Genomic DNA, 21,749 nt, shown 5'->3' with positions numbered 1-21,749 from the left:
GGAGGTACCAGCGGATTGGAAAGCAGCTAATGTAATGCCTCTGTTTAAAAAAGGGGGCAGGCAAAAGGCAGGTAACTATAGGCCGGTTAGTTTAACATCTGTAGTGGGGAAAATGCTTGAAACTATCATTAAGGAAGAAATAGCGGGACATCTAGATAGGAATAGTGCAATCAAGCAGACGCAACGTGGATTCATGAAGGGGAAATCATGTTTAACTAATTTACTGGAATTCCTTTAGGATATAATGAGCATGGTGGATAGAGGTGTACCGATGGATGTGGTGTATTTAGATTTCCAAAAGGCATTCGATAAGGTGCCACACAAAAGGTTACTGCAGAAGATAGAGGTACGCGGAGTCAGAGGAAATGTATTAGCATGGATAGAAAATTGGCTGGCTAACAGAAAGCAGAGAGTCGGGATAAATGGGTCCTTTTCGGGTTGGAAATCGGTAGTTAGCGGTGTGCCACAGGGATTGGTGCTGGGACCACAACTGTTTACAATTTACATAGATGACCTGGAAGAGGGGACAGAGTGTAGTGTAACAAAATTTGCAGATGACACAAAGATTAGTGGGAAAGCGGGTCGTGTAGAGGTTAGAGAGGCGCTGCAAAGAGATTTAGATAGGTTTAGCGAATGGGCTAAGGTTTGGCAGATGGAATACAATGTCGGAAAATGTGAGGTCATCCACCTTGGAAAAAAAAACAGTAAAAGGGAATATTATTTGAATGGGGAGAAATTACAACATGCTGCGGTGCAGAGGGACCTGGGGGTCCTTGTGCATGAAACTCTTTTAGAGTCTACCTGCAAAACATAAACATTAAACTGTGCCACCCGACCTGGGTGACACACCAGATATTTACAAGGCCCTTTTTTTTCCTTTTTTTGGTTTTTTTTTTTGTGTTTTTCTTTTTTTTTTGTTTTTTTTTGGGCACTAAAATCACAATTTTTCCGGTGCCCCCTATAAAAGGGAAGGGGACACTAAAAACACCGGCAATTAAAACAAATTAAACTTTAAAACGTAAAATCAAATTAAAATTTGGTTGCTGGGCGTGATGATGCACTCCAGTCCCTCCGGTGCCCACCTCTCGCGGAAGGCCGCGAGCGTACCGGTGGACACCGCGTGCTCCATCTCCAAGGACACCCTGGACAGGATGTAAGAGCGGAAGAGAGGCAGGCAGTCAGGTTGAACGACCCCCTCGACCGCCCGCTGCCTGGACCGGCTGATGGCACCCTTGGCCGTGCCCAGGAGCAGTCCTACGAGGAGGCCTTCGGACCTACCCGCTCCCCTCCGCACAGGGTGCCCAAAGATCAGGAGAGTGGGACTGAAGTGCAGCCAGAATTTCAGGAGCAGCCCCTTTAGATAATGAAACAGGGGCTGCAACCTCGTGCACTCAATAAAAACATGGAACACGGACTCCTCCAGACCGCAGAAATTGCAGGCGGCCTGGGAGTCCGTGAACCGGCTTAAAAATTTGTTGCACGGCACTGCTCCGTGCACCACCCTCCAGGCCAAGTCCCCGATGAATAATGGGAGGACCCCTGCGTACAGTGCCCTCCATCGGGGACCCCCGCCTCCTCCGGACGGCCGGCGAGGATGGCAAAGTTGAGGGTGTGCAGGAGCAGTCCGTACAGGAAACCCCTCCGCGCGGAACTGAAAGGCACGGAGGGGATTTCCCCGAGGCGGCTCAAGTTGTGAGGCGCCGGCCCCCGAGGGAGGTTCCGGGGTTTGGCGCCGATGAGGAATTCCGTCCGGACGGGGGTCAGTTCGGACGGGATCTCCCCACGTGCTTGAGCCTCCTCGATGCACCTAACGGAGTCAGGGCCCAGAGCTGTTTTTAGCGACTCGATGGCATCGGCCGCGTGGCGGACGTTGGCAGAGTTTAGGCGCCGCGCCAGCGTGTCTGGCGCCATCCAGCCCGCTCCTCCGCCATCGAGCAGGTCCCTGACCCTGGTCACCTCACCAGCCACAGCCCTCTCTTCCGACCGCCACATGAAACCTCGGCCGTGGAGGTACGGATTCCCGAGCAGCGGCTCCTGCAGGACGGCCGCCACTCCAGCCGGCGGAGAGCTGCGCTTGGTGGAGACTTTGTTCCAGACCCTGATGAGTTCCCTGTAAAAGACAGGCAGCTCCCGGAGGGCGGTCCTGGCACCCCCCAAGTTCACAAACAGGAGCTGCGGGTCATAATTGAGGTCGCGCTGCTGGCGGAAGAAATACCTCGCCAGAGCACACCACCTAGGAGGGGGCTCGACGTAAAGGTATCTCTGCAGGGTCTGAAGACGGAAAGTCGCGAGCTGGGCGCTGACGCACACCAACGACTGACCGCCCTCCTCAAGCGGGAGACTCAGGACCGCAGCAGAGACCCAGTGCTTCCTGTTGTTCCAGAAGAAGTCCACCAGCTTCTTCTGTATCTTGGCGACAAACGCAGGGGGAGGGGTCAAAGTGACCAGCCGGTACCACAACATTGCGGCCACCAGCTGGTTTATGACTAGCGCTCGACCCCTGTAGGACAGCACTCGGAGCAGTCCTGTCCAGCGCCCTAGGCGAGCGGCGACCTTGGCCTCCAGCTCCTGCCAGTTCGCAGGCCAGGCTCCCTCGTCGGGGCTAAGGTAGACTCCCAGATAGAGGAGATGGGTCGTGCTCCAGGCAAAAGGCCTGAGCTCCTCCGGCAGGGAGTCCACCCGTCACTGACCCACCAGGAGTCCGGAACATTTCTCCCAGTTGATCCTGGCGGAGGACGCGGCCGAGTAAATCTCCTGGCACTCACGCATCCTCCGCAGGTTAGCGGGATCCTCTACCGCGAGGAGCACGTCATCGGCGTAAGCCGAGAGGACGACCTCCACGCCCGGCCCTTGCAGAGCCAGTCCCGTCAACCTCGTCCGCAAGAGGCGCAGGAAAGGCTCCACGCAAACGGCGTATAACTGGCCGGACATGGGGCATCCCTGGCGCACCCCTCTCCTAAAGCGAAGGGGCGCCGTCAAGGACCCGTTAACCTTAATCAGACACTCCGCGGCGGCGTACAAAAGTCGGATCCGGGCGACGAAATGCGTCCCGAACCCGAAAGCGCGCAGAGTTCCGAGCAGATAGTCGTGATCCACCCTGTCGAACGCCTTCTCTTGGTCGAGGGATAGGAAGGCGACCGACAGACCAGCCTCCTGGGAGCAATGGATGAGGTCCTCCTTGTGCATGAATCCCAAAAAAAGTTAGTTTGCAGGTGCAGCAGGTAATCAGGAAGGTGAATGGAATGTTGGCCTTCATTGCGAGAGGGATGGAGTACAAAAGCAGGGAGTTCCTGCTGCAACTGTACAGGGTATTGGTGAGGCCGCACCTGGAGTACTGCGTGCAGTTTTGGTCACCTTACTTAAGGAAGGATATACTAGCTTTGGGGTACAGAGATGATTCACTAGGCTGATTCCGGAGATGATGGGGTTACCTTATGATGATAGATTGAGTAGACTGGGTCTTTACTCGTTGGAGTTCAGAAGGATGAGAAGTGATCTTATAGAAACATTTAAAATAATGAAAGGGATAGACAAGATAGAGGCAGAGAGGTTGTTTCCACTGGTCGGGGAGACTAGAACTAGGGGGCACAGCCTCAAAATACGGGGGAGCCAATTTAAAACCGAGTTGAGAAGGAATTTCTTCTCCCAGAGGGTTGTGAATCTGTGGAATTCTCTGCCCAAGGAAGTAGTTGAGGCTAGCTCACTGAATGTATTCAAGTCACAGGTAGAAAGATTTTTAACCAATAAGGGAATTAAGGGTTACGGGGAGCGGGCAGGTAAGTGGAGCTGAGTCCATGGCCAGATCAGCCATGATCTTGTTGAATGGTGGAGCAGGCTCAAGGGGCTAGATGGCCTACTCCTGTTCCTAATTCTTATGTTCTTATATACTCCACTCCCAGTAAATTTCAGCTTAACCTAAACTATGTTTTATGCACATCACATATTCCTTCATGTATATCGCGCATTTTCCTTGTGTATATTAAATTCGCATCATATATTTCCCTGTATATATCACAAGCTAGTTGCACATTTTCATAAAACTGATAGGAAGATGAGTGTTACTATTGTAGGAGCAGCAGATCATAAAATAACTGAAAAAGTAGTATTTTACTGAGTCAGAACATTTTGGAAATGTTCAACATGATTGGGGGTTAATAACTGCACGGATTTGCTGCAGGTTAATCTGCCAAATCTTACCTCAAACTTTGTGATAAATTCTGCAAATATCCCGAAGAAAGCTTCAGTAGTGGTTGCCTTCGAATCTTCCCCGAAAAACGTTGAGACTTTATTGAACTCCTCGATGGCTCGGGTCTGCAGGGAGTCGAGGGAAGCGATAACGGGCTGGGCATCCCCCAGGAATGCCTGACACCAGTTAAGACAGTAACAACAATACAGCTCAACTCTTGAGAACTTGGGGAACCTTTCAAACCTTAAGCAGCCGTGATCCAGACCAGGCCCAACTCTCACTTCACTGCAGGCTGTACATTATCGACCTGCTTCATCCACTTTCGTCAAAACTTTGGACTATTTGATGTCTAGTGTAGGAAAGGTTTACTGATAACTCTCTTGTGTGACAAGCATCTGTTTCCCAGACATTTCTTGGAACTCTGCACATGGACTTTATACAACCCCACACTATGCAACCTGTACAAAATAGTACACAATACTTACAGAATCAAGGGAACTTTACTGGGCATCTAACCTGTGTTATACCTGACCTTGGAGTGCTTGATGTGGCAGTGGAGAGGGAGCTTTACTCTGTACCTAAAGCCGTGCTGGACGGTACAGTGTAGAAGGTTTTATATTCTGTATCTAAACCATGCTGTACCTGACCTACAATTGCTGGATGGTACAGTGTACAGGGAGCTATATACCTTGACATATGAACATACAAAATTGACAGGGAGGAAAAGACCAGATGGTACATCAAGCCTGGCCGGAGGCATCATGACTAAACACTTCCCCCTATCTCCCGAAGCCATCTAATCTCCTGGGATAGACAAAAGAACAAGAAAAAACCCTGGGGCAATAAGGGAAAAAATACTCTGGAAATGTCCTCTCCAACCCCCTCAGGTGATCAAACCCAGTCATACACAATATAAACAAAGATAACATGCACCAGTGCGTCTGGAAGGATACGGTCATGACTGCAGCGAATCTGTCCTCGTCGGTGATCGTCATGTTCTCACAAGCTGACTGTATGTCCTTCCTGCTTGTGTGGATGTCAATAATTTCGGTAGTTATCGTTCTCTGATTAACTGGAAAAAAAGGGAAGAGTTTTACATGTGTTTGGGTCTTTCTCCTGCTCTGGATTGTTTCGATTCTTGTATCTTAGATTGTGAGTGAGTCGCACCTCTCCATAACTTTGACAATGTCTATTCTTATCTTGAGATCTAGACAAGCTTTTAGTAACATGGCCGGAAAGTGAACAGCAAACCCTGTTTAGTAATTATTTTTAGCTATTGGTCAATGGGCCTTCACAATGTCTCACTCCAGTCTTTGCAAACAGTAGAACACCATCCATCTTGGTGTTAAGTTGAAAATATCAAGCAAATCTATTTTACCAAAAAGACTAACAAATGCATAAACAACAGTCACACACTAGTTATAGACTTACAGTAAACATCCTTGCACCTAACTCCAAAATTCGTGTCACATAAGTACCAGGTAATGACCATCTCTAACTTGGCTTCTCCAGGTCTTCAATAGCACCACCACTGCTAACTCCCCAACATTCAATATCTCGGGGAGTCGTCACTAACCAGAAGCTTAGCTGCACTGACCAGATCAACATTTTGGCTGCAGAACAGGGTTGAGGCTGGGTGCTCTGCAGAGAGCATCTCACCTCCTGAACTCTCAAAGCTTCTCCGCATCTACAAGGCTCAAGTCAGCAGTGTGATGGATTATTCACTGCTCATCCGGATGGGAACAGCCACAAGCAGACTCGAGACCCTCAGCACCGTCCTGCCAATGCTGGAGGACCTCAGACAGTTGCATCCCATGGGTTCTTGGCAAAGTGAAATGTTTGCATTTTTGGGGTATCAGTGACTTGTCACCGTACAAACTGAGCACAGACACTCACTCCCTTTCAGGCAGACACTGCGTAATGTTTTGAGCCTACCTTTTGCAGCAGGTGCCACTGTCGGAATCTCCTTGGCAAAATCCAGCAGCTCAGGAAAGTGGTGGCTCAGTGATTTGGCAAGAATGTGCAAGAAAGTAGATTTCCCATCCACAGTCTTCGTGGTGTCAAGCTGGGAGAGAAACAGACGTCAAATGAGAGAAGGACGCAGCATAGAGACACTTAACTCAAATGAGAGGAGTTTCCAACATGATTAACCTCTCCCCTAGGGATGCAAACACAATTAACCACCCCTGCCCCCACTTCCCCAAAGGACAGCAACACTTACCCACAACCCTCCCCTGCCCCAGGGAGTGTCAACATTGATAACCATTTACTATAGTTCCATTGCTAGCAGCTGATGACACCCTTTAACCACTGCCCTCTCCTCCTCCCAGGGATGTCAACATAATTAACCCCTTCCTTCCCCTGCCGCAGAAACTGCTGCCACCATTAATCTCGACCTTCTCCCCATACCGTCCCAGGATTGCCAACATCATAAATTACTTCCCTCACCTTCCCGCTCGCACAGGTAGCCAACAACAAAAGGAACTTCCTTCCCCTTGGGAGGCCTCTTTAACATTGACACCAACTCATTACTTAATTACATTTGAACCCAGTTACTGTCAGTCGCTCACCTCTGTTAGGAAATTAATTTTAAATCCTGTGGTTTTGGGGCTTTTGGGCTGTCCATTGTTCAGGTAATTTCCCATTGCAAGAACGAACTGTCAAAGTAAAGATGAAGAAATAATTATTGAGCAGCAACAAGAGGGCTGGTAAACCACAGCACTAACAGCTGAAGCCAACAGGATCTGCTCTGGATTTCTTGTCCACGCACAGACTCTCCATTACTCCTCACTCCATCTCTCATTGGACATATCGGGCTCCAGCTGCACCATCACACCTCACTGATGGAAGAGAGAGACCGACACATACAGAGCGACCCACACAGACAGCAACCCAGAGAGAGAGAGAGAGACACACACACACATAAACAGAGAGAGAGACGCAAACACAGAGCGATAGAGACACATACACAGAGACACACACACACAGAACCATAGAGACACATACACAGAGAGAGAACCATAGAGACACATACACAGACAGAGAGAGATCCACACTAAGATAGTGAAATAAAGAAAAAGGAGAACTCACTTTTGATATCCTCAGGACATCCCAAAGTGCATCACAGCCAATAAAGTATCTTTGAAGTGTAGTCATTGTTGTAATGTTGGCAAACAAGGCAACTAATTTGCGTGTAGCAAGGTTCCACAAACAGATGACAAGATAATCTATATTGAGAGTTGGTTGAAGGATATATTGTCCGGGACATCAGGAGAACTCCCCTGCTCTTTAAATAGTGCCATGGTATCTTTCACATCCACCTGAGAGGGTAGACTCTTGTTTAACATCTCATCTGAAAGACGGCACCTCCAGCAGTGCAGCACTCGCTCAGTACTGCACTGGAGTGTCTGCCAGGATTATGGGCTTAAAGCCTGGAGTGAGACACAACCTTCTGACTACCAGAAAGCGGAGATAAACCATAGCACACACTGCAGCAATGTGGTATTATTTTCAATGCCAGCTGTTGCTGCTTTGTCACAGACAGAGGTTGAGGTGCGAGCTGCAGCCTATTCAATCTGCCCGGAGCTGGTCTCTTACCTCCAGAATCTTGGCTAGCTTCCTGCCACTTTTCAACTCAACGGAGGCCTTGTAGATACACTGCAGTCCGGCCTTTATCTCCTCCGTCTTCTCTTGCAGTGTGATCTTGAAGTGTAAGCTCCGCAGCCTGATTTTATACTCCTTCACCGACAGCATCTACACACATACACGGATGCAGAAGGAAAGGAAAGGTGTTCCATGAATCTGTGCTGAGGAAGGAGCTTTGGGCAAAGATATGAAGCAGGGATGTGTTTTTCCCTCTCCTTTCCTGAAGCTGCTGATTCCTGCTGGGTCAATGATCCACAGGCACTCAAGTATCTGTTTATCAGTGTGAGCCTAGACAATAGGCCAGCAGCCAGCCTCTGCAATTCCCTCCCTAAACTCCTCTGTCTCTCCACTTCCCTTTCCTCTTTTAAGAGCCTCCTTAAAAGCCACCTCTTTGATCACCCTCGATGAAATACCTTGTGACTTTTTCCTCCTCCTAAAGGTGCTATATATAAATGCAAGTTGTTATTACAGGGTGAGGCGATAAGGCCTATTGGAGTAAATAACCAAACATGACAATACAGGAGCAACATTACTACAACAATCGAACTTTACTGTAGGTCTTTGGGGTAGATGTCCTTGGGGGAAGTGACATTGGGACAAAGGAGCGCGTAAAGAGAAGGGTCACGGGAGTACATAGGAACATAACAGGAGGAGGCCATTCAACCCCATGAGCCTGTTCCACCATTCAATTAGATCATGACTGATCTGCATCTTAACTCCACCCACTTGCCTCGGTTCAGTAACCCTCAATACCCGTACCCAGCAAAAATCTAGCAACCTCAGTTCTGAAATTTCCAATTGAACCCCGGCCTCAGCAGCTTTTTGAGGGAGAGTGTTGCAGATTTCCACCACCCTTTGTGTGAAGAAGCGCTTCCTGACATCACCCCCTGAACGGCCCAGCTCTAATTTGAAGGTTATGTCCCCTTGTTCTGGACTCCCCCAACAGAGGAAATAGGCTGGAGAGAGAGAGAAACTAGCAACTGCAAAGTAAAGGCAGGCTGGTGAAGGGCAATGGAAATAAGTGTCTTTGATGTAGAACGAGGGCAGTGCTGGTTTCTCTGGGACCCACCTGCAGGGCGAACTGGTCTGGCTCACTCAGCTTACTGGGATCAGCCGCATGCCGCCTGAAGTTCTTCAACTCTTCCTCGTCGGGAGCGTAGAGCAGCAGCTGCTTAATGTGGGAGGGCTCCAGACGATCGTTCTCCATGGTCATGAGGATCCGGCGGAGCTCCAGAGCCGAGAGCTTCAGATGGGCGATGAGAATAGCTGACAGAAATAAACCCACCGAGAGGATCAGTCATCGCAGGACAGGGAGAGGTGGAGAAGACTTACTGAGTAACTGACAGGTACACTTGAAAATGAAAGAAAGGAGAGTAGGAATGATTTAACACTGGCCCATTCACCATCTGAGAGAGGAACTGAGGAATGAGAATAGCTGCTCAACCCCTCCTGCACTCTCCAGCTAATAACTAAATACAAGGAAAAAAGCAGCAACCTCCCAACTGTCTCCCCAATGCCAGGTCCCATCCCTTCTCTTTCTGTCTAGTTCACTCTCCCTTCCATCAGGACCCAGACCCCACTCTCTCTCTCTCTGTTAGTTCCCCCTCCCTCCATCACCAGTCTCCAATCCTTCACACTCTCTCAATGCCTCCCCCTCCTAACACCACAGCCCTGCCCTCCTTTCTCTCCTAGTCATAGAAACATAGAAACATAGAAACTAGGTGCAGGAGTAGGCCATTCGGCCCTTGGAGCCTGCACTGCCATTCAATAAGATCATGGCTGATCATTCAACCTCAGTACCCCTTTCCTGCTTTCTCTCCATACCCCTTGATCCCTTTGGCCATGAGGGCCACATCTAACTCCCTTTTGAATATATCTATCGAACTGGCCTCAACAACTTTCTGCGGTAGAGAATTCCACAGGTTAACCACTCTCTGAGTGAAGAAGTTTCTCCTCATCTCAGTCCTAAATGGCTTACCCCTTATTCTTAGACTGTGACCCCTGGTTCTGGAACTCCCCAGCAACGGGAACATTCTTTCTGCCTCTAACCTGTCCAATCCCATCAGAATTTTATATGTTTCTATGAGATCCCCTCTCATTCTTCTAAACTCCAGTGGATACACACCCAGTTGATCCAGTCTCTCCTCATATGCCAGTCCAGCCATCCCAGGGATCAATCTGGTGAACCTTCGCTGCACTCCCTCAATAGTAAGAACGTCCTTCCTCAGATTAGGGGACCAAAACTGAACACAATATTCCAGGTGGGGCCTCACCAAGGCCCTGTACAACTGCAGTAAGACCTCCCTGCTTCTATACTCAAATCCTCTAGCTATGAAGGCCAACATGCCATTTGCCTTCTTCACCGCCTGCTGTACCTGCATGCCAACCTTCAATGACTGATGTACCATGACACCCAGGTCTCGTTGCACCTCCCCTTTTCCTAATCTGTCACCATTCAGATAATATTCTGTCTTCCTGTTTTTGCCCCCAAAGTGGATAACCTCACATTTATCCACATTATACTGCATCTGCCATGCATTTGTCCACTCACCTAACCTGTCCAAGTCACCCTGCAGTCTCTTAGCGTCCTCCTCACAGCTCACACCGCCATCCAGCTTAGTGTCATCTGCAAACTTGGAGATATTACATTCAATTCCTTCATCTAAATCATTGATGTATATTGTAAATAGCTGGAGTCCCAGCACTGAACCCTGCGGCACCCCACTGGTCACTGCCTGACATTCTGAAAAGGACCCGTTTATTCCGACTCTCTGCTTCCTGTCTGCCAACCAGTTCTCTATCCACGTCAATACATTACCCCCAATACCATGTGCTTTGATTTTGCACACTAATCTCTTGTGTGGGACCTTGTCAAAAGCCTTTTGAAAGTCCAAATACACCACATCCACTGGTTCTCCCTTGTCCACTCTTCTAGTTACATCCTCAAAAAATTCTAGAAGATTTGTCAAGCATGATTTCCCTTTCATAAATCCATGCTGACTTGGACCGATCCTGTCACTGCTTTCCAAAGGCGTGCTATTTCATCTTTAATAATTGATTCCAACATTTTCCCCACCACCGATGTCAGGCTAACTGGTCCATAATTCCCCATTTTCTCTCTTCTTTTTTAAAAAGTGGTGTTACATTAGCTACTCTCCAGTCCATAGGAACTGATCCAGAGTCAATAGACTGTTGGAAAATGATCACCAATGCACCCGCTATTTCTAGGGCCACTTCCTTAAGTACTCTGGGATGCAGCCTATCAGGCCCCGGGGATTTATCGGCCTTCAATCCCATCAATTTCCCCAGCACAATTTCCTGACTAATAAGGATTTCCTTCAGTTCCTTCTTTTTTTAGACCCTCGAACCCTTAGTATTTCCAGAAGGTTATTTGTGCCTTCCTTAGTGAAGTCAGATCTAAAGTATTTGTTCAATTGGTCTGCCATTTCTTTGTTCCCCATTATGAATTCACCTGATTCTGACTGCAAGAGACCTACGTTGGTCTTCACTAATCTTTTTCTCTTCACATATCTATAGAAGCTACAGTCCGGTATCTTTTCCCTCCCAACATCAGGCTCCAGCTTTCTACTTGCCACCTACTTAATTCATAGAATGATAGAAATTTAACAGCACAGAAGGAGGCAATTCAGCCCATTATGTCTGTACCGGCCGAAAGCTATTCAGCCTAATGCACTTTCCAGCTCTTGAACCATAGGATTGAACCCTTGTTAGAGGGCTGAGAACTGGGAAAAAGTGCAGGTCCGGGGTTGGGGCCGGGGCGGAATTGATAGTAAACTAGACACTGGCCAGGGCCCCCACTTTCAGCTGCTCCTTCACCCACTGTTACCTTTCTCCACCCATCCCCAGTAGCCATGTCCATCCCAGTACCCGGTGGTTGGAATCTTCCTGTAGGCCCTGGGGCTTTCATAAAAGGACAAAAAGTTCCAAATTGAGTGAATCAAAAAAGAAAGATGCATCAGTCACGGAGTGAGTTTGAAATGTATGGAAGAGAGAGGTGACAGAGGCAACAAGAAATGTGTAAAAGGGAAGGAGAGAATAGGGTTTTATACCAAGAGTAATGTTTGTCCATGAGCAATGCTATAGGGAGTTTATAATTCAAATCGGCCATTCTGTGCCCAGCTCTGCTCCAGCCACACTGACTGTAAGGGGGTGGCAGGGCGGGGGGCAGGGTACTTACATGTGTTGTAGGCCTTCTTACGGGACAGCACTTCCACCACATCCTTCTTCTTAAACGTTTCTGGTACAAAACTTGCTTCTGCAAAAAGAAAGAAAGAGAGTAAGGAGAAATGCTGTAACGAGGACCATGCAGATCATCGCACGGCACCAAGCAGCACCAACCCATGTCTGGGTGACAAGACCAGAGTCCACGTGGGCCACTTGACGATCGCTCCATGTGGACCGAGTCTCAGAAAGTGAATAACCCGAGTGTAGTGCATTGACTCACCACTGGGGACAGCCTGGCTCCATCCACATAAGAGTGACTAAAATACAGTGAGAATACACCAGCATTTCGGCACACACACTCAGAGCCTGGCGCGCACACATTGCGAACGCTCACTTGTCTGGCATACTCTGATGCAGTGGCACACCGTTAGGTGGGTGGGCAATGCCCGGCTGTCACTTACTGTTTGGTTTCTGGGTCCCAAAGTGCAGCTCCAGATCCAGGTACTTGACCATGTCACTCAGCTTGTCGTAATCCGAGTCTTCTCCAAACTGAGAAAAATTATTTGTGGTTAACCGGAGATAATTGATTATCAGATGGCTTCATATGAATGAGGCACAGCACAGAATCCTTGCTATTTACATTGACCGAACTCTCACTGCTCCCCCTTGCAGGGGCACTAGGAGGAGGCATAGTCTAAAAATCAGAGCCAGGCCTTTCAGGAGTGACATTAGGAAATACATAAAGGGTGGTAGAAGTTTGGAACTCTTCCACAAATGTCAATTGGTGCTGGGTCAATTGTTAATTTTAAATCTGAGATTGATAATTTTTTGTGAACCAAAGGTATTGAGGGATATGGGGCAAAGGTGGGTATATGGAGTTCGGTCACAGATCGCCATGATCTCATTGAATGGCGGAACAAGATCGAGGGGCTAAATGGCCTACGCCTGTTCCTATATTCACTGGAGGCCACTCAGTGTAACTGAGCCAGTTTCAACGCTGGATTTGTGTTTGGAAACATAACACACAGGTGCTGTGGGGAGCATAGACCCTGTAACACAGGGAAAGTAACAGCAAACTCTGCAACTGGGTCAAACAGCTTCTACATAAGAAATAGGAGCAGGAGTAGGCCATTCGGCCCCTCGAGCCTGCTCCGCCATTCAATAAGATCATGGCTGATCTGATCATGAACTCAATTCCACTTCCCTGCCCGCTCCCCATAATCCTTTACTCCCTTAAATCACTCAAAAATCTGTCTATCTCCGCCTTAAATATATTCAAAGACCCAGCCTCCACAGCTCTCTGGAGCAGAGAATTCCATACATTTACAACCTCAGAAGAAATTCCTCCTCATCTCTGTTTTAAATGGGCGGCCCTTTATTCTGAGACTATGTCCCCTAGTTTTAGTTTCGCCTTTGAGTGGAAATATCCTTTCCGCAGCCACCTTGTCGAGCCCCCTCAGGTGATCAAAACTAGTCGAGGAGATCAAAGATTTATTGACACTTCTCGACTATATGTTGCGATCTCTGCCCCAGTCAGGAAGCTGTCCTGCTCCCCACGACGGAAGCAAAGAGTGAACTCCCACCACACTTTGTTCCAGCATAGAAGCTTCTCTCCATGGACTGAGTGCTGGAGACACTGATCGTGTGGTTTGAGCATTTGAATCACTGACCGTGCAGACTGAAGACAGGACTGCTGACCGCATGGACTGAGTGTTGGAGCCAGTTGAGTGCGTGGACTCAATGCTGGGCTGAGTACTAGGGACGGAGTCACTGAATATATATGTAATTAATGTATCGACCTCCCTTCCCCAGTTGTCCCCTTACCTGCCTTTGCTCACCAACCTTCTCATCCTTCCTGTAGTCAGAAACCCCTCCCCATTTTGTCTCCTCCATGCCCACATCAGAGACAGTGTCCACCCTCTCTGTCATGCCAGTGGTTGAAGGGTTAAACTTGGCAGATCAGCTGCAGGAACACGAAAGGAGCTGCTTCACGTACCTGACCCCAGATGGTTCCTTCGGAGTTTTCCACTTGTTCCCATCGCAGCCTCTTCACGCTCATGTGACTGGATTCGCTTCTGCGGTGAAACCCGCCACGGTGCAGCGGATGGGGGCCAGATGAAGCTGGTAAGGGGGGTGGGGGAGGAGGGGGAGGGAGGGGCACAGACTTGTGTTGGCTGGAAGAGTAAGAGGGAGGTGGAGGCAGCGGAGGTGGGGGTGGAGGTGGGATAACCCTTTTCAACTCTGAGATTAAGGTGACGGGTTTCGGGTCATTGAACTGTATGGGTGGAGGGGGTGGGGGGCTTTGAGGAGGGGGTGGGATAGGATCCGAACACGAGGAATACGTCAGGGAACTTCCATCGTCGCTGCTGCTGACGTACTCACTGGGGCTGCTTGGGTCATTCATGCCGTAGATTCCCTGCTCGTCATGAAAAGTCATCTATGGAAACAAAGAGCAAATCAACCAGAAATAAAAAAGGGCAGCTGCAGCAAACCCATCCGCGCACCTCCTCCCCATCTATATAAACCTTCTCTGTAACGCTTTTCATTTATAAAGAAAGCATCTCTGCAGCTTTTTAACAAATCATTTATATATAAAGAATTCAACTGTTCATTTAGATTTGAACTTGTGCATTATTCCTGGGTATCTGCTATTCTGTAAACCAGCCAAGCCCCTCGATTAGATTGCAGCCTGTTACTCACTCCTGGGTCTCTGGTATCTATATATTGATCTGTAATAAATTAAAAATCTTACAAACGTGGACAGGAAAAAGACCAGCTGGTCCATTAAGCCTGACCCATCTGGCACGGTATGACCTCTCCAAACTATCACCCCAATTCCACATTCCCCAATGACACCCACACTCCTGCAATGATCCCCTTCCCAATGACCCCTCTCCACCTTCTAAATGTCGATATATTGACACTCAGGAACTGCCCTGGCTCCCTTTTGAATGCAAATCCACTCCTCACTATGAGGCTGAGTGCTTGGTAATTGTCAAGAGCTCTACTTTTATGTTTGAGAAACTTACCTCCTCATAGTCGTTCTCAGGGGTCATGAACTCGTCCACGATGGTCACTTTCTGGCCCAGCTGCTCACTGAGGGCGTCCAGGAAGCGGTCTGTATCACGGCTGCGAGGAGGCCGGGAGAAGGTGAAGAGCTTCTTGCGGCGGCTCAGGGGGCTGTTCATGATCTCCACATTCTGCGGAGAGGGGCTGGGGCTGCCGTCCAGGCTGACGTAGGGGTGGATGTCCGAATTAGTGGGGGAGGGGACGATGGGGGGGTGACAGCGACAGGGCTGCGCGGTAATAGGTTCCGTCTGCCACGACAGAGACAGCCCCTTTCTGCTGCCTGCAACATGAACAAAAGTAATTATTTCAAAAATGTTCTTTTACAGATCTACATGAAATAAGCCGACATCTTTAGAGCCAACACCATTTCGTGCCATGCCCATCTTAGCAGCCAAGGCCCTTGCACACCCGGCACAGACTCGATGGGCCGAATGGCCTCCTACTGTGCTGTACGATTCCAGGATTCTGTGATAATAACAGAACAGCAATTGGCAGGGAGAGGCTACAATTGGGTTAGGGAGGGAGCTGCCCTGTTTCCCACATTGCAACAGTGACTACACTTCAAAAAGCACTTCACTGGCTGTAAAGCGCTTTGTGACGTCCTGAGGTGGTGAAAGGTTCGAAAGAATTGCAAGTTCTTTAGGTGTTGTCCTGCAGCAACCCATCAGGTACAGTAGCCAGTGTTCATTTTGCTAAGTCTCCTGTAACTTGTGCTATTTTCCTCCGTGGTGCTCCCACCAACAACGCCTTACAAGCAAATGAGATGTCCTCACTGCCCCCTAGCAACTCTGAAGGCAGGAGCGCCAGTACAGCTGTATCACTGCTGGGCAGTACGGGGCACTGTTCAGTTGGCACTGTTTCTGGCCGCAGGTGGCACAGTGGAGGGGACCACAGATCTGTGCGGCATATTCCGCTCATTGAAGAAAGTCAGGTGGGGGGGTTGGGGGAACCAGAGGTTAAAGCATAATGGCCGATTGGTACCCATGTGCGCGTGCAGTCACTGCCGTGAAATCTGGCCCACACTACAGATGTGGCCTTGGCCCTTTCGGTTGCTAAATGAAAATATCAATGGTTGGGCCAGTTCCTGATTGAGTGCTGCCTCACAGACAGCCTGCTAGAGGGTGTGAATGAGGAAAGCCTGTTGGCAGAAGCAGTCGTTACTCTACCTGAATGGCTCAGCTGTTCGGGCACCGGAGAGGTTCTAGGCACAGATGATTTCATCAATTTCCCCGAGTAGCTGGACACTCCGCGGGCCTCTATTTCGGCATAGATAGGAGATATCTGAGAACAAAATCACAGTCAGCACCACACAGAGAGAAGAGCGGGGTCAGAGGCACATCATGACAATATCATGACCAGCAGTGGCACTAACTGTCAATGTTAGACGCTTTCATTCTCAGTATAGACAATCAGGATTACACAAGCGAGCGAGGGGGTTGATAATGAGAGAGTGAGTGATTGATGGAGATGGATGAATGACGGAGGGGAAAGTAAAAAGACAGGGCAAGTGAGTAAAAGGGAGATGTGAGTGACAGGGAAGAGTGAATGAAGGAAGGACTGAAATATGGAAAATGGTGAGCAATAGGGAGGAGTGTGTTGTCGGGGTTACGCTCTCGGGTGGTTGGACAGTAGAGGGGGTTAAGCGATATGCCGGGGTGAAGTTTGGGGAGCGATATGCTAAAGATGGTGTAACACAGGCTGGGGTGCAGCAGGGAGGGTATCACCGTGTCTAGGAATGGTTCATTGGGATGTGGCTGCAATATCGGGGATGCATCACAGGGAGGGTGGCTGAGAATACAGCAAAACATAATCACTCACCTTTCTCAGGTTGGGTGTCTCTGGGAGGGATGTGCCGTCTCCTGCTTGTCGCTCCCCAGGGGTAAGGCGCACGTACATATCCCCCGTTTCCCCAGGACCTCCTGCAAATAACAGATACACACACCTGTGCTAACAATCGGCAAGTCATGGTAAATTGTGTTACATTGAGGGTTGTGAAGTGTATCAGTGATTGCTGAAAACTGCATAGTATTACAGAAGTTACACAATGTCACAACCTGTTTTAATTGAGAATGGTAATGGGGATAGATCCCAGAGTTGATGTTACTGGTAACTGCTCCACATGGACTGGATAGACCCGAGGAACCCGACCTTGGCTTAGCTCAGTGGAAGTAATACTGCCTGAGTCAGAAGGTCATGGTTTCAAGTCCCACTTCAGAGCCTTGAGCACAAAATCTAGGTGGGACACGCCATTGCAATACTGAGGGAGTGCTACACTGTCAGAGGTGCCATCTTTGGATACTACATTAAAGTGAGGCCCTATTAGCCCTCAGCTGGATGGCACTAATCGAAGAGTATGGGCTGAAGGGGTGAGGAACACGAGCACAAGTACAGTAGCATAGTGGTTATGTTAGTGGACTCGCAATCCAGAGATGTGTGATCAAATCCCAACACAGCAACTGTGGAATTTAAATTCAGTTAATTAAATAAATCTGGAATAAAAAAGCTAGCATCAATAATGGTGACCATGAAACTACTGGATTGTCATAATAACCATCTGGTTCACTAATGTCCTTTAGGGAAGGAAATCTGCTGTCCTTAACCAGTCTGGCCTATATGTGACTCCCACAGCAATGTGGTTGCCTCTCAGCTGGCCTTGCCAGCAATGCTCACATCCATGAACGAATAAAAAGAGTCTGGTTCTGTAGTCAAGATGCTAAGCAAACCCCTGAGAATATTGCCCATGCCTTGAATAGAGCTCTCAGTGTCCCTTCCAACCCCTGTAAAGACTCAGATAACAGCAGCTGATGCTTCACAAGGTCTCTTAAATTCCTCCATAAATTGCTTTTCTGGCTGAGCTCCAAGGTATTTATTTCTTTTTAAAATGAGCAGTGATACATTCTTCTCTTAAATAAATCACTTTAATTACCAAATCTGGGAGAGGCAGACAGTATCCAATTACCTCATTACCATAAAACAATCTGCCTTTCATCAGATACACTGGCATTCAGCAATTCAACTATAAACCCAACTTCAAACATGGACAGGATAAAAGCATCCTTCAACTTAAAGTAAGTAACAAACTGAATCGCAGAGTAACAACCTCATCCTACGTGATTAACAAACCCAACCACAAATATATCAAGTAACAGACTCAGTCGCAGAAGGAATAACAAATCCAATTACAAACAGAGAACAACAAAATCGATCGCCAGAACAAATCCAAACTCCAACTTGGAGAAAATTAACCTAGCCTGAAAAGGAACAATCCCAAACTCCGAGAGTAATGAATCAAACCTCAAACACAAGTAACAAGCTCAACTTCAAATTCTGTTAGGGTTGCTAACTCTGCTTGGACATCAACCATTGGCCACCCAATGTGTCCATCATCACATGGCCTGTCCTCCCACGCCAATTCGCAAGCTAAGCGACTCTTGGTTGTCTGATGATTCTTCACTGTCAGTCAAGCAGCCTCTCCCCAAATGTTCAACATTTTTAGAACTAGTAAACAAAAGTGTTAATAGAATTTTTTTTTAAAAGACACAATTTTTTTACTCTTGTAGTTTTGGTAATTAGTGATTGATTTAAGAGAAGAATGTATTCCTGTGACTTTTCCCTCGGGTGTTGTTCACAGCGGTGTCCTGGAGATCAGTCTTTAGTTCCTGGAGACTCCAGGCCAATCGTGGAGGGTTGGCTGCAACCCAAGCCTCTGAGTAACAAATAAAAGGCAGACTGTTTGATGTAATGACCAAAACGGAAAGGGTCCTAGGCATCATTGCCCAGGCTGTTCAGCATAGAAACATAGAAAATAGGCGCAGGAGTAAGCCATTCGGTCCTTTGAGCCTGCACCACCATTCAATAAGATCATGGCTGATCATTCCCTCAGTACCCCTTTCCTGCTTTCTCTCCATACCCCTTGATCCCCTTAGCCGTAAGGGCCATATCTAACTCCCTCTTGAATATATCCAATGAACTGGCGTCAACAACAGCATAAAACTAGGGTGACAGTAATAGAGTTAAATAATGGCTGTGGAGGTGAGACATCATCTGCGAGTGTTGTGCAACAAAATGATCCCTGGTCTAAGGGCATTGAAATAAACTTTGTGCTTTGCATTTGCTGGAGATGCATAGACTTAGAAGAGATCTGATTCAGGGCTTCAAAATTAAGAGCATCAATAACATACAAATGGATAGACTGTTTGAGATGATGGGCTGTGTAGAACAGAAGCCACCCAGTTAAATTGGGAAAGCAGAGAATGAAGCTGTTATATATATTTTGGATTATCACGGCAGAGGAAGGTAAGATTTTAGGTAATAAAATGGGTTGGGGTTTGCCTTGGACTTGCCTGACTGCCTTTGAGGAGTTAGAGAGTGTTATGTATGTAACCCTTGGCAACCTGTATCACACCACCACCAGAGGGCCTACCTGTTGGAGTCCCAAGGGATCCCAACATCCTCTGGAAGCACTGTATATAAGCAGGCCTCCCACGCTGTACCTGCACTCTGGAGTCTAATTAAAGGAGCTAAGGTCACACTTACTTATTGCATACAGTACTCAGTTTCATCCTTTATTATGAGCATAATCGAGAGGATTTTTTTGACAGAGGTTTGGCTGCAGGGAATTGGATGTATACTTGAAAAGGAGAAATTTGCAAGGCTATTGACAAAGAGCAGGGGAGTGGGACATAAAAGGTTACTGCAAAAGATAAAAATTCACAGGGTTGGGGGTAATATATTAGCATGGATAGAGGATTGGCTAACTAGCAGAAAAGAGAGAGTTGGCAATCAGTAACTTTTGGGGTGCTGCAGGGATCGGTGCTGGGGCCTCAACTATTTACAATCTATATTAATGACTTGGATGAAGGGACATAATATAATGTAGCCAAGTTAGCTGATGATACAAAGATGGGTGGGAAAGCAAATTGTGAAGAGGACACAAAAAATCTGCAAAGGGATATCGACAGGATAAGTGAGTGGGCAAAAATTTGGCAGATGGAGTATAATGTGGGAAAATGTGAGGTTATCCACTTTGGCAGCAAAAAAATAGAAAAGCAAATTATAATTTAAATGGAGAGAAATTGCAAAGTGCTGCGGTACAGAGGGACCTGGGGGTCCTTGTGTATGAAACACAAAGTTAGTATGCAGGTACAGCAAGTAATTAGGAAGGCAAATGGAATGTTGGCCTTTATTGCAAGGGGGCTAGAGTATAAAAGCAGAGAAGCCCTGCTACAACTGTACAGGGTATTGGTGAGGCCACACCTGGAGTACTGCGTACAGTTTTGGTCTCCGTATTTAAGGAAGGATATACTTGCATTGGAAGCTGTTCAGAGAAGGTTCACTAGGTTGATTCTGGAGATGAGGGGGTTGACTTATGAAGATAGGTTGAGTAGGTTGTGCCTATACTCATTGGAGTTCAGAAACATAGAAAATAGGTGCAGGAGTAGGCCATTCGGCCCTTCGAGCCTGCACCGCCATTCAATGAGTTCATGGCTGAACATGCAACTTCAGTACTCCTTCCTGCTTTCTCGCCATACCCCTTGATCCCCCTAGTAGTAAGAACTACATCTAACTCCTTTTTGAATATATTTAGTGAATTGGCCTCAACAACTTCCTGTGGTAGAGAATTCCACAGGTTCACCACTCTCTGGGTGAAGAAGTTTCTCCTCATCTCGGTCCTAAATGGCTTACCCCTTATCCTTACACTGTGACCCCTGGTTCTGGACTTCCCCAACATTGGGAACATTCTTCCTGCATCTAACCTGTCTAAACCCGTCAGAATTTTAAACGTTTCTATGAGATCCCCTCTCATTCTTCTGAACGCCAGTGAATACAAGCCCAGTTGATCCAGTCTTTCTTGATATGTCAGTCCCACCATCCCGGGAATCAGTCTGGTGAACCTTCGCTGCACTTCCTCAATAGCAAGAATGTCCTTCCTCAAGTTAGGAGACCAAAACTGTACACAATACTCCAGGTGTGGCCTCACCAAGGCCCTGTACAACTGTAGTAACACCTCCCTGCCCCCATACTCAAATCCCCTCGCTATGAAGGCCAACATGCCATTTGCTTTCTTAACCGCCTGCTGTACCTGCATGCCAACCTTCAATGACTGATGTACCATGACACCCAGGTCTCGTTGCACCTCCCCTTTTCCTGATCTGTCACCATTCAGATAATAGTCTGTCTCTGTTTTTACCATCAAAGTGGATAACCTCACATTTATCCACATTATACTTCATCTGCCATGCATTTGCTCACTCACCTAACCTATCCAAGTCACTCTGCAGCCTCATAGCATCCTCCTCGCAGTTCACAATGCCATCCAATTTAGTGTCATCCGCAAATTTGGAGATACTACATTTAATCCCCTCGTCTAAATCATTAATGTACAATGTAAACAGCTGAGGCCCCAGCACAGAACCTTGCGGTACCACACTAGTCACTGCCTGCCATTCTGAAAAGTACACATTTACTCCTACTCTTTGCTTCCTTTCTGCCAACCAGTTCTCAATCCACATCAGCACACTACCCCCAATCCCATGTGCTTTAACTTTGCACATTAATCTCTTGTGTGGGACCTTGTCGAAAGCCTTCTGAAAGTCCAAATATACCACATTAACTGGTTTTCCCTTGTCCACTCTACTAATTACATCCTCAAAAAATTCCAGAA

The 21,749-nt window shown here is 47.7% G+C and overlaps 1 protein-coding gene across 1 annotated transcript in view; it reads right to left on the bottom strand.

The window, feature by feature from the left end:
• Positions 1-21,749, bottom strand: part of grid2ipb (glutamate receptor, ionotropic, delta 2 (Grid2) interacting protein, b) — a 126,461-nt gene that overhangs the window by 7,921 nt on the left and 96,791 nt on the right. The window contains exons 10-21 of the mRNA XM_070901393.1: positions 16,904-17,004; positions 16,252-16,366; positions 15,046-15,365; positions 14,013-14,453; positions 12,478-12,565; positions 12,030-12,107; positions 8,901-9,097; positions 7,784-7,939; positions 6,757-6,843; positions 6,122-6,251; positions 5,140-5,258; positions 4,198-4,362 (exon numbers count right to left, since the gene is read on the bottom strand). Of these exons, the coding sequence (XP_070757494.1) occupies positions 4,198-4,362; positions 5,140-5,258; positions 6,122-6,251; positions 6,757-6,843; positions 7,784-7,939; positions 8,901-9,097; positions 12,030-12,107; positions 12,478-12,565; positions 14,013-14,453; positions 15,046-15,365; positions 16,252-16,366; positions 16,904-17,004 (1,997 nt within the window). The remainder of the gene's footprint in view (positions 1-4,197; positions 4,363-5,139; positions 5,259-6,121; positions 6,252-6,756; positions 6,844-7,783; positions 7,940-8,900; positions 9,098-12,029; positions 12,108-12,477; positions 12,566-14,012; positions 14,454-15,045; positions 15,366-16,251; positions 16,367-16,903; positions 17,005-21,749) is intronic.

Source organism: Pristiophorus japonicus, chromosome 15 (genome assembly GCF_044704955.1).
Source record: "Pristiophorus japonicus isolate sPriJap1 chromosome 15, sPriJap1.hap1, whole genome shotgun sequence".
Taxonomy (NCBI): domain Eukaryota; kingdom Metazoa; phylum Chordata; class Chondrichthyes; family Pristiophoridae; genus Pristiophorus; species Pristiophorus japonicus.
This window is presented reverse-complemented; position numbering and strand designations above follow the sequence as displayed.